Source organism: Marmota monax, unplaced genomic scaffold, assembly GCF_021218885.2.
Source record: "Marmota monax isolate L192 unplaced genomic scaffold, Marmota_monax_Labrador192_F-V1.1 WCK01_AAM20220418_F8-fsc00036, whole genome shotgun sequence".
NCBI classification, from domain to species: domain Eukaryota; kingdom Metazoa; phylum Chordata; class Mammalia; order Rodentia; family Sciuridae; genus Marmota; species Marmota monax.
Window position 1 is genome coordinate 14086794 of NW_026694491.1, and position 12632 is coordinate 14099425.

A 12632-nucleotide genomic window follows, 5' to 3' on the forward strand; every position below is an offset into this window, starting at 1 on the left:
TACTTGATTATTCAGAAAGTATCATTTAATTATTTTAGAATGTAATATTTTATTTCTCTTTCAAATTATCTCAGTTATTTAGAAATTACAAGGCAAGAAAAATTTCACATTTACTCAATTTTAGTGAAGTAATACTAGAAATCAAATCAAAACTAGACAAAATTTAATCAAATTAATCTGCATGGTGATTAATTTGTACACATCATAAAAACATAGTTAAGGGAATTGATATAAAATATTATAGTGATTTAAACCTTGACCAACTTATTATTTAGCACCATTGACTTAATATCATCCATCAAAAATAGTAAACATAACATCTGCAAAGAATATGACTTACAAATCTTACATTTTTTCATTCTGTTCCATATGCTGGTGATTCCTCAGCAGAGAATTTGTCGTTTCTGTTTCCATGAATGAACTTCCTTTGGTGGGGATGCTTTTTGTCTTACCATCTTCTTTCTTCAGGCCTACTAATTTTTCCTGACTTCTTCCTTCCACAACTTCATATGCAGAGGAGTAGCTTATTGGGGAATTATTAAAGGAAGGGTCCATCCACTGCTCAGAAATTCCTGATGAGTCTGTTCTATGTTTGTTGGTGCTAGAGTGGAAGACTTCATCTTGCAGTATGAAGTCACTGCTTGGAAGGGCCAAATGATTTTTCTGGGTTTCTGATTCATCTCTCTTAGTGATACTTATATCCCCATGTTCATGTGCATATCTGCATTCATTACTAAGTGTCATCAACTTCTTAAAATAATAACAGAAATTTTCTGCAATATCCAAGGTGAACACATCCCTGAACAAATAAATGATGAGACCATTTAGTATTAAATAATATTCAGTAAGTATAAAACTTCAATAGATTTTGCAAATAAATTTTGTTTATGGCCTAAAATGAACACTAAAATTAATTAAAACATTCACTGTAAATTACTTCTAGTTATTTATAAAATTCACCTCATTATAAACAAAATCTTAAAATTTTTTAAATTTAATTTAGAACTGTCAGTCCAGACAAAATGTCTGGAAGATTTAGGACCATTTTTATTCAAGATATTTTTGGTACAACTGAATGAGAAAAATTCATGCTTTTATTACCATAAACATGAGAAATCATGGCTGCCTAAATTTGGAGAAGTTATTTATGAAATAAATTTAAAAAGTACTTTCTACATTGACTCTTGCCACACAAAATATTTGTATTGGACTTTTAAACAAAGAATTTATGTTATGGGAAAGTTTATATTTCTATTTTTCTTTGGAAAAACAATCCATTGCAAAGAGATTTCAAATATTTTAAGACATAAATAGGTGAGATTCTCTTAAAAAATTGTGGATTTCTCTTTTGTATATTGTGATTTATGTAATTACTCAAACTTTCATGTGTTTGTCAATAACAAATGTAAAGGATATATGAGCATTATTCTTAGAGACATTTTATTTATCTTCCTTTAAACCTATCATATTTTGAAAATGTTTTACTTATTTCAAACATATATTTTATGGATATATTTAATATATAGTCACAAGTTTGTTTATTTTTCTTCTGAAATAATGCACTACATAAAAATATTTCATCACAACAAACAAAATGGAAGCTATAATTATATCCTAACAATGTAAATATAATTAGATAGTTTCTGTGTTCGTAAAGTTAATTACTAGGCATTAGCAAAGATTCCCTCAATATATTTTTCATATTTTGTATTTTACTCATTTTATTTACTAAAAATTCAGAAAAGGTACACAGTGATATCAAATGTTTATGGTAAGGTGCTGAATTCACTGATACAGGACATATTATTTTTCCTGTTATAAGGGAGACTCATCATAAGTGAAAAAATGTGAAAACATTTCTTGTAGCTTATTTGTATTTTATGAAGAAATGCAAATTTTAAAATCCAGTTTTAAAAAGATCAATTATAATTCTATTTATTTATTTATTTATTACCATGGATTGAACCCAGGGATACTCAACCACTAAGCCACATCCCCGTCCCTTTTTTGTATTTTTAATTTTAGAGACAGGGTCTCTCCAGTTGCTTAGGGTCCCACTAAGTTGTCAAGGCTGGCTTGAACTTGCAATACTCTTGCTTCAAGCAGTCTCCTGAGCTGTATAGGTGTACACTACTACACCCAGCTTATAATTCATTCATTGTAATTCCACCAGGATTCAAGGTGGGGTGGGGAAAAGAAAGTTCTCTTTCTTCAGTATCTGATTACGATTCAGCTTCTGTGCTCTGAATACATGTAAGAGTTGACTGCATTTTTCCAGTGTGGTGCTGTAATACCTTAATATATACATATATTTAGTACATGTATCTTAAAATTTGGTCCTGTAATACCTTAATATACACATATATTTATTATATGTACCTTAAAATTTAATATATATTATGTTACAAAACTTGTTTTACTCAATTGTAACATTTTATTTACCTAATTTTCTTTTATGTTAATCTGTGAATTCTTTGAGGATAGTCTTGCCCATAATAATTGTTAAATAAATTTACAACTGATTATTGATAACTAATAGAATGAATGTTTGCAGTGTCTTAAAACTTTTTTCAAGTTTCTATCTGTTTTATCTAATATTTTAGCATTGAAATATATCAAATTACACTCAAAATATATATTGATGTATTTCTAAGAATAAAACCATGATGTCTAGAAGTTTTTCTAAAGGTAGAATATCCCCTGAAACACACTGACTTAAAGCAAAAACAGCATGATTGTGACAATCAGCATATTTAAAAATTATGTGTATATTTTACTTTATTTTAAATACTACCAGGAGGAGATAAGAATCTTACCTATTTCCATTGATATACTTTTCATTTAGTAAGTTAAATTCCCGAATTTGGGACTGACAAAATGCAAGCAAACGTCTTGATTCTAGATGAGAGTGTTCTTGAGTGTGGATTTCTGAATGAGAGTTTACCTTATCACCATTAAGGATTTTTAGAGAAGGTAACACTTCAAGTAGAGAATGCCTATTAGAAATAGAAAACAAAATGTTAATCTTGATATGAAGAGTACATACTTAAAAATTACCATATGTCTAAGACATAAATAAGCACACAATGTATTTCTCAGAAAATGCAGTTGATTTTGCAGAGAAAAATGTACAGTTTGTTTAAAATTTACAGTATCCTGACATGCACAAAGTAAGTTTTAGAGCTCCTGATGTGCATTTTATCATTTTCTTCAAAATGCACATAGGAAAATCAAAAGTAGAAACTTATGCTGGAATTGGAAGTATAAAAGGCTGCATTATGAAAAGAATGATAATATGAGATAAACTCTTACTTAGCAGATAATTAAAATAATACTGCTGAAAGTTACCATTTTCTTCAGAAATAGAGATGAATTTTCATTGTCTTAGTAAAATGTAGTGACAAAAGGGCTAATACAAAAGAGTTAGGAGATAACTTTCATGATCTGGAACACCTAAAATTACATTTTCCCCAAATCTTGATAAGGATTATAATTATAACAATTATCAAAATGTGATCAAAAGTCTGTAACAAGGGTGGGAGTTGTGGCTCAGCAGTAGAGCGCTTGCCTGGCACATGTTAGACCCTGGGTTCGATCCTCAGCACCACATTAAAAAAATGAACAAGTGAAATAAAGGTCTTGTGTCCAACTATAACTAAAAAATAAAATATTAAGAAAGTAGGTAACAATTTAAAAAAAGTCAGAAAGCAAGAGTTTTCCATTAATCCTAGTCTTTAAGAAATAATTGCCCAAATCTTACACAAAATAGTGTAGTAATCTTTACACAATGATGTTAATGGTCACTAGGGACAAGTGGACTCAATGAACAAGACTCCAATTTTAAGAATTAATTGGTCCTTTGAGGAAATCTACAAAACCCTGATGAAAGATTTCAAAGAAAAATACATAAAAGGAGAGAGATAACCCATATTCACAGGTAAGAAAACTTAGTATTGACAAGATGTCAGTTCTTCCTCTATTGATCTAAGGATTCAACTTAATCCAAAATCAAATCCCAGCAAGTTTTTTTGTATACATTAATAAATCTATTCTAAAGTTTATGTATAGATGCAAAAAATTAGAATAGCTAACACAATATTAAAGAAGAAAAAGTTAAGGGACTGACACTGTCCAACTCCAAGACTGAATTGGACAATTACAATAACCAAGATAGTAAGGTAATAGGTAAAAAATGAGACAAATATAGCAACAGAATAGAATGTATAGGCCAGAAAATAGAGAAATAGAATGATCTGATCTTTGACAAAAGAGAAAAGGCAGTACAATGAAGCAAAGATTGTATTTTTAACAAATGGTTCTAGACTAGTTGGACACCCACACTTAAAAAACATGAATCTAGACAGACCTTAAATTCTTCACCAAACATTAACTCAAAATTGATAATAGAACTAAACATAAAATGTGAAAGTATAAAATTCCTATAAGATAACATAGCAGAAAAACCTAGATAACCTTGGATATGGGATGACTTTTTAGATCAAACATCAAACATTTGATTAATGAAAAAAATCAATAAGATAAACATGTTATTAAAGACTTCTACTCTATCAAAAGACTATGTCAAGAAAGTGGGAGAACAAGCTACAGAGTAGGAGAAGATACTTGAAAAATATAGGGTTGATAAAAGACTGTTATTCAGTATATACAAAGAACAATGAAAAGTCAACAATAAGAAAATGCACAGATTAATTAAAAAATGGGCAAGAGACTGACCAGATATACTCATTAAAGAAAGCATAGAGATGGTTTTAAAAAAGTAGGAAAATATATACATCATACTAATTTTGAAGTGCAAATTAAAATAACCATAATATACTAATATACGTTTTAGAAAGACCAAATTTTGAAACACTGATAATAACAAATGAAAGTAAACATGTAAAGCAAAGAAAATCTCCCTTGCTGGTGGGAATGCAAAATTACGTAGTCACTGTGGAAGACAATTTAAACATTTCTTATAAAATACTTACATCCTTACCATATGATTCAGCAATAGTACTTACTAGTATTTACTGAAATGAATTAAAAATTTGTGACTTCTAAAGTGCAAGAAGTAAAATCAAGAATCAATAAATGGGATGGATTCATTTTGTTGCATATGGATTTCCAGTTTTCCCAGCACCATTTGTTGAAGATGCTATCCTTCCTCCATTGCATGCTTTTAACCCCTTTATCAAATATAAGATAGTTGTAGTTTTGTGGATTGGTTTCTGTGTCCTCTATTCTGTACCATTGGTCCACCCACCTGTTTTGGTACCAGTACCCTGCTGTTTTTGTTACTATTGCTCTGTAGTATAGTTTGAAGTCTGGTATCGCTATACCACCTGATTCACACTTCCTACTTAGCATTGTTTTTGCTATTCTGGGTCTTTAATTTTTCCATATGAATTTCATGATTGCTTTCTCTATTTCTACAAGAAATGCCGTTGGTAAATAGAGAGCCTACATCCTGGGAACAAATCTTTACTCCTCACACTTCAGATAGAGCCCTAATATCCAGAGTATACAAAGAACTCAAAAAATTAGACAATAAGAGAACAAACAACCCAATCAACAAATGGGCCAAGGACCTGAACAGACACTTCTCAGAGGAGGACATACAATCAATCAACAAGTACATGAAAAAATGCTCACCATCTCTAGCAGTCAGAGAAATGCAAATCAAAACCACCCTAAGATACCATCTCACTCCAGTTAGATTGGCAGCCATTATGAAGTCAAACAACAACAAGTGCTGGCGAGGATGTGGGGAAAAGGGTACACTTGTACATTGCTGGTGGGACTGCAAATTGGTGCAGCCAATTTGGAAAGCAGTATGGAGATTTCTTGGAAAGCTGGGAATGGAGCCACCATTTGACCCAGCTATTCCCCTTCTCGGTCTATTCCCTAAAGACCTAAAAAGAGCATGCTACAGGGACACTGCTACATCGATGTTCATAGCAGCACAATTCACAATAGCAAGACTGTGGAACCAACCTAGATGCCCTTCAACAGACGAATGGATAAAAAAAAAATGTGGCATTTATACACAATGGAGTATTACTCTGCATTAAAAAATGACAAAATCATAGAATTTGCAGGGAAATGGATGGCATTAGAGCAGATTATGCTAAATGAAGCTAGCCAATCCCTAAAAAACAAATGCCAAATGTCTTCTTTGATATAAGGAGAGTAACTAAGAACAGAGTAGGGTTGAAGAGCATGAGAAGAAGATTAACATTAAACAGGGATGAGAGGTGGGAGGGAAAGGGAGAGAGAAGGGAAATTGCATGGAAATGGAAGGAGACCCTCAGGGTTATACAAAAGTACATACAAGAGGAAGTGAGGGGAAAGGGAAAAATAATACAAGGGGGACAAATGAATGTCAGTAGAGGGGGCAGAGAGAGAAGAGGGGAGGGGAGGGGAGGGGGGATAGTAGAGGATAGGAAAGGCAGCAGAACACAACAGACACTAGTATGGCAATATGTAAATCAATGGATGGGTAACTGATGTGATTCTGCAATCTGTATATGGGGTAAAAATGGGAGCTCATAACCCACTTGAATCAAAGGGCGAAATATGATATATCAAGAACTATGTAATGTTTTGAACAACCAACAATAAAAAATTAAAAAAAAATAAATGGGATGGATTCAAACTAAAAAGCTTTTTTTCAACCAAAAATCTTGGGATAAAATCTTTACCACATGCACCTCAGATACAGCATTAATCTCCAGGATATATTAAGAACTAAAAAAAACAACACCAAAAAAAAAAAAAAAAACAAACAACTCAATCAACATATGGACTAAGGAACTGAACAGAAACTTCACAGAAGAAGAAATACAATTAGTCAACAAACATATGAAAAACTGTTTATCATCTCTAGCAATTAGAGAAATGCAAATCAAACCTTAAGATTTCATCTCACTCTAGTCAGAATGGTAATTATCAAGAATACAAGCAATAATAAGTGTTGGTGAGGATGTGGGAAAAAAGATACACTCATACATTGCTGGTGGGACTGCAAATTGGTACAGCCACTCTGAAAAGCAGTATAGAGTTTCCTCAGGAATCTTGTAATGGAACCACCATTTAACCCAGCTACCCCACTCCTCGTCTATACCCAAAGGACTTTAAACCAGCATACTACGCGATTTAACAGATAAATGAATAAAGAAAATGTGGTACATATACACAATTGAATATTACACATAATATGAAATTATGCCATAAAGAAGAATGAAATTATAGCATTTGACGGTAAATAGATGGAGCTGTAGTATTTCATGTTAAGTGAAATAAGCCAAACTGAAAAAAAGCAATGACCAAATGTTTTTTCTGATAAGCGGCTGCTAATCCATAATGGGGGTAGGAGGTAGGGAAAAATGAAGGGACTTTGAATTGTGCAGAGGAGAGTAAGAAGAGGGGAGTGGGTGTTAGGATGGGAAAGATAGTGGAATGAGACATATATACATGTATGATTACACTAGTGATGACTCTGCACCATGTTCAGCCAGAGGAAGGATAAATTGTGCTCTATCAGTGTACAATGTGTCAAAATGCATTCTACTGTCATGTATTACTAATTAGAACAAATTAAAAAATTATGTCCACATCCAAACCTGCAGAGATCTTTATACTGGCTTTATTTATAGTTACCAAAACATGAAAGCAATCAAAATGTCCTTCAGGAGATGTGTGGATAAAGAAACTTGTTGAGAGCCACAGCCAAAGGGGCCCCAGCAAACTTCCAGCTGCCAGCAAACTTCCAGCTGCTGGCTGATGATTGGCTCACAGCGGCCCCAGCAACATCTAGCTGATTGGCTCCTCGGCCCCAGCAACATCTAGCTGATTGGCTCCTCTGCGGTGATGCTCATTGGGCTGTTTCCCTGCCCTTTCAGACCACGGAGCTGCTCATTGGGGGACTTTTTTGGCTCCGCCCACGTGACCCAGCCAACCGGCCTCAAGAGCAGGAGGATTGTGGGAGGTGGAGAGAAGCTGGTGGGGGAGAGAGAGGCTTGTGGAAAGCCGGTAGTGGCAGTTGAGGCTCTGAGGGTTTTTCCTGAGAGACTATTTTGTTTGTCGTGTGTGGTTCTAAAAATAAAGTTAGTTTCTTTTGACAAGTGGCTCCTGATTGTGCCCAGCCAGACTGCGGCATTTGGTGGCCCGTACGGGGAGCTACTGAGGGTAAGTGAACTGCTCGCCCCTGAGGGCAGGGCGAGAGGATGGGTAGCCATTTTAAGATTCTTCTTTTGTTATTTTGTTTCACTTTTGTTTTAAGTTGCCTGTCCCTGGAGATGAGTGAGACGGAAGAAAAACCGCTCACATCTGAGGAAAAACTATTTACATCTGAGGAACAGATAGGGAGAAAGGACGGATGCCCATGTCAGGAGGATAGAAAGGCTATAATGACTTTTTGTTGTTCCCTTTTTATTTCATTCTGTCTCGGTTTTGTTTGGCGTCATCTTGTTGGGTTGTATTATAGTAGAAATATGGGATCAGAAATTAGTAAAAAACAAACTGAAAGAGTGTTAAGTAAATTGTTAGAGGAAGGAGGCATCTCAGTAAAATCAAGAACAATCAGGGCATACGTTGATACAATACAAAAATGTAGCCCATGGCTTTTTAAGGAGGAGTTGTTAAATATATCACAATGGAACCATCATGGTGAAGATTTAAAAAGAATAGAAAAGAAAAGCCCAGGGACTCTGCCAGTTGGCACATTGCCATTGTGGACGTTCATATCTTGTTTGCTTAGTCCAAAGCCTTCAGTTCAGACAATGGTAGAGGAAGAAGAAGACATAATGATTCAAGTAAAAGAGAAGGTCTCTCAAGTTAGTCAGACAGAGGAAAAGAGTCAAGTAAAAGAGAAGGCCTCTCAAGCTAGTCAGACAGAGAAAGAAAGTGTAAAACAGAAAAAGCCATCAGGGGGAAAGTTACAACAGGAGACTGCTACTAACACCTTTCTATCACCAGAGGGTGTAAGTGTCCAACCAACAGCACCACCTCTACAGGAGACTGCTACTAACACCTTTCTATCACCAGAGGGCGTAAGTGTCCAACCAACAGCGCCACCTCCATATGCTGGGAGGCCCCCAACCCCCGCAGTTGATAGTTGGGATCCTGAGACAAGGTCTCAAATATTAACATGCCCTGTATTTGAGGCAGGAGGGCAGCGATTTTACCAAGTTTTAAATTTCAAAACAGTGAAGCAGCTAAAAGAGGCTGTAACAACCTATGGTCCTCAAGCACCCTTCACTGTAAGCTTGGTCGAATCCATTAACAACTTGAACATGACGCCAGCAGATTGGGCTAATATGTGTAAAGCTGTGCTAAATGGAGGACAATACCTGTTATGGAAGGTTGCCAATGAGGAATTTTGCAAGGAGACGGCTAGGCGAAATGCAGCAGCTGGTTATCCTCAGAGAAATCTAGATATGTTGTTAGGAAAGGGACCTTATGAGGATCAGCAGCAACAAATTGCATATGATCCTGGCGTATACGCACAAATTGCTGCAGATGCAATTAAGGCATGGAAGACTTTACAAGGACATGGAGGTTTACAAGGTCAATTATCTAAGGTAATACAAGGAGCTAATGAACCTTATGCTGAATTTGTAGATAGGCTTATTCAAACAGCTACCAGAGTTTTTGGGAATACAGAACAAGCAATGCCATTACTAAAACACCTGGCTTATGAGCAAGCGAATCGTTGGTGCAGAGATATCATTAGACCATGGAAACATGAAGATTTAAACACATATATTAAATTATGTAGAGACATTAATGAACAAGAGCAAGTCGTGGCAGCTGCAGTAAAACAGGCTTTAGATGCCAGAGACATTAATGAACAAGGGCAAATTGTGGCAGCTGCAGTAAAACAGGCTTTAGATGCCAGGCCAAGAACATGCTACAATTGTGAACAAACAGGACATTTTAAAAGGAATTGCCCCATTGGAGGAGGGTTTAACAAAACTAGGTATCAAAGGAGTAGAATACCAGGTATTTGCCCACGGTGCCGTAGAGGGAGACATTGGGCTAATGAATGCCGTTCTCAAACCACCATAGAGGGTACTCCATTATCAAAAAACGAACAAGGACCAGGTGTTTATCCACGATATCGTGGAGAAAGGCATCGGGCTCCATTGCCAAAAAACGGACAGGGGGGCCCAATGCTCCGGGGCCCAAAACCACAAATATACGGAGCACTGGAGGAACCCAGCAACCCCATCAGGGTAGTGCCCAGGACACATTGTCCATCAGATCCCTCATCAGACAAACCAGAGGGAGCGCAGGGTTGGACATCTGCGCCTCCGCCAGAGCAGTACTAACTCCAGAGATGGGAGTTCAAATCATTCCCACAGGGGTGAAAGGACCTCTTCCCAAAGGAACAGTAGGCTTATTATTGGGACGCAGCTCTTCTACTCTAAAAGGACTTATGATAAGTCCTGGGGTAATTGATCCCGATTATGAAGGTGAAATAAAAATTATAGCCAGTTCTCCAAAGGGTATATCAGTAATTTCACCAGGAGATAGAATAGCACAGTTACTAATAATACCCAGCCTACATGATAAATTTTCCAGTCGTACTGTAGAAAGAGGTTCCAAGGGATTAGGCTCCACAGGTGTAGATTGGGCTATGCTTTCTTTAAATTTAGATTCTCGCCCCATGCTAAAACTAAATATTCAAGGACATGAATTTAATGGGCTACTGGATACAGGTGCAGACCTTAGCATCATCTCTCGTCAAGAATGGCCAAAACATTGGCCATTACAACAAGCCACTCAAACGCTTCGAGGCCTAGGAGTGGCGACTAATCCCCATAGAAGTGCAATGGTATTAGATTGGAAGGATCCTGAAGGATGTGAAGGAACTATACAGCCATATGTATTGGATCATCTTCCCGTAAATTTATGGGGACGAGATGTCCTAGATCAATTAGGTTTGACATTAACAAATAACATCAACCAAAATGCACCCACTATTATGACTAGACAAGGTTTTAGGAAAGGAAAAAGATTAGAAAAACAAGAACAAGGTATAGCAGCACCAATACAAATAGATCAAGGAACAGACAGACATGGGTTGGATTTTCAGAAAGGGCCACTGAGACAATAAAAATTACTTGGAAATCAGAAAGACCAGTATGGGTTCCTCAGTGGCCCCTGACTAAAGAAAAGATACAAGCAGCCCATGACCTGGTCAAACAACAATTAGCAGAAGGACATATACAACCTTCTGTATCTCCCCATAATACTCCCATTTTTGTCATCAAAAAGAAATCTGGTAAATGGAGATTATTGCAAGATTTAAGAGCCATTAATAATGAGATGGTTATTATGGGACCTGCTCAATCAGGGATTCCTCAGTTGTCTGCTTTGCCAAAAACCTGGTATGTTTTAGTTATAGATATTAAAGATTGTTTTTTTTCAATTCCAATTCATCCTGAGGATAGTCCACGTTTTGCATTTACTATCCCTGCACTGAATCATGAAGGTCCTGATCAGAGATATGAATGGAAAGTACTCCCTCAAGGGATGGCTAACAGCCCAACTATGTGTCAAATTTATGTTAACAAAGTAATCCAGCCACTTAGAAATCAAAATCCTGAACTACAAATATTTCACTATATGGATGATGTATTATTAGCACACAAAGATAAAAACACATTGCTAGAATGTTATGCCACACTTACAAACTTATTAAAAAATTATAATCTAGAGATAGCAATAGATAAAGTACAATTAAATTTTCCAATTAATTATTTAGGAGTTCTATTATCCTCAACCATGGTCCGTCCACCAAAAATTCAAATACGAGTAGATCAACTCAAATCACTTAATGACTTTCAAAAGTTATTAGAAGACATAAATTGGATAAGGCCTTATTTAGGTATACCAACAGGAGAGTTGGGACCTTTATTTGATATCCTAAAAGGTCCATCAGATCCAAATTCACCCCGAATGTTAACGCCTGAAGCAAGAAAGGCGTTAAAAATCATTGAAACATATATGGAAAATATGCATTTGGATAGAATTGATATAAGTTTGCCTTTATTATTTATTGTACTACCAACAAAAAATATTCCTACAGGAGTATTTTGGCAAGAAGGTCCATTATTATGGATACATTTATCTTATTCTCCTAACACTATTCTTACTAGGTATCCTGAGGCTGTAGGACAATTAATACTCAAAGGAATAAAAGCAGCAAAGGGAGTGTTTGGAATTTCTCCCAATAAAATTATTACTCCATATACTATGAATCAAATTGATGAGTTAGCTAATGAGTTAAATACTTGGGCAATAATCATGTGCAAATCTAATGTTTCATTTGATAACCACTTACCATCTAATCCTTTATTGTCTTTTTGGTCATTGCATCCTGTAATTTTTCCAAAAATGACAAGAAAAACACCTATCATGAATGCTCCAAATATATTCACTGATGGGTCAAATAATGGTACAGCAGCAGTAGTTACCCCTGATCAAACTTTTACATTTTTAGTACCCAAACAATCAGCTCAAAAGGTAGAGCTTAATGCAGTTTTACAAGCTTTTGTGATGTTTAAAGATTCTGTATTTAATTTATTTTCTGATAGTCAGTATGTAGTTAATGCTATAGTATC

General features: G+C 35.5%; 1 protein-coding gene across 4 annotated transcripts in view; it reads right to left on the bottom strand.

Annotated features, from left to right (window-relative positions):
- Positions 1-12632, bottom strand: part of Lrriq1 (leucine rich repeats and IQ motif containing 1) — a 199146-nt gene that overhangs the window by 112238 nt on the left and 74276 nt on the right. For all 4 annotated transcript variants that reach the window (XM_046419370.1, XM_058571322.1, XM_046419372.1 and 1 more), the window contains exons 15-16: positions 2817-2996; positions 350-799 (exon numbers count right to left, since the gene is read on the bottom strand). In XM_046419370.1, the coding sequence (XP_046275326.1) occupies positions 350-799; positions 2817-2996 (630 nt within the window). The remainder of the gene's footprint in view (positions 1-349; positions 800-2816; positions 2997-12632) is intronic.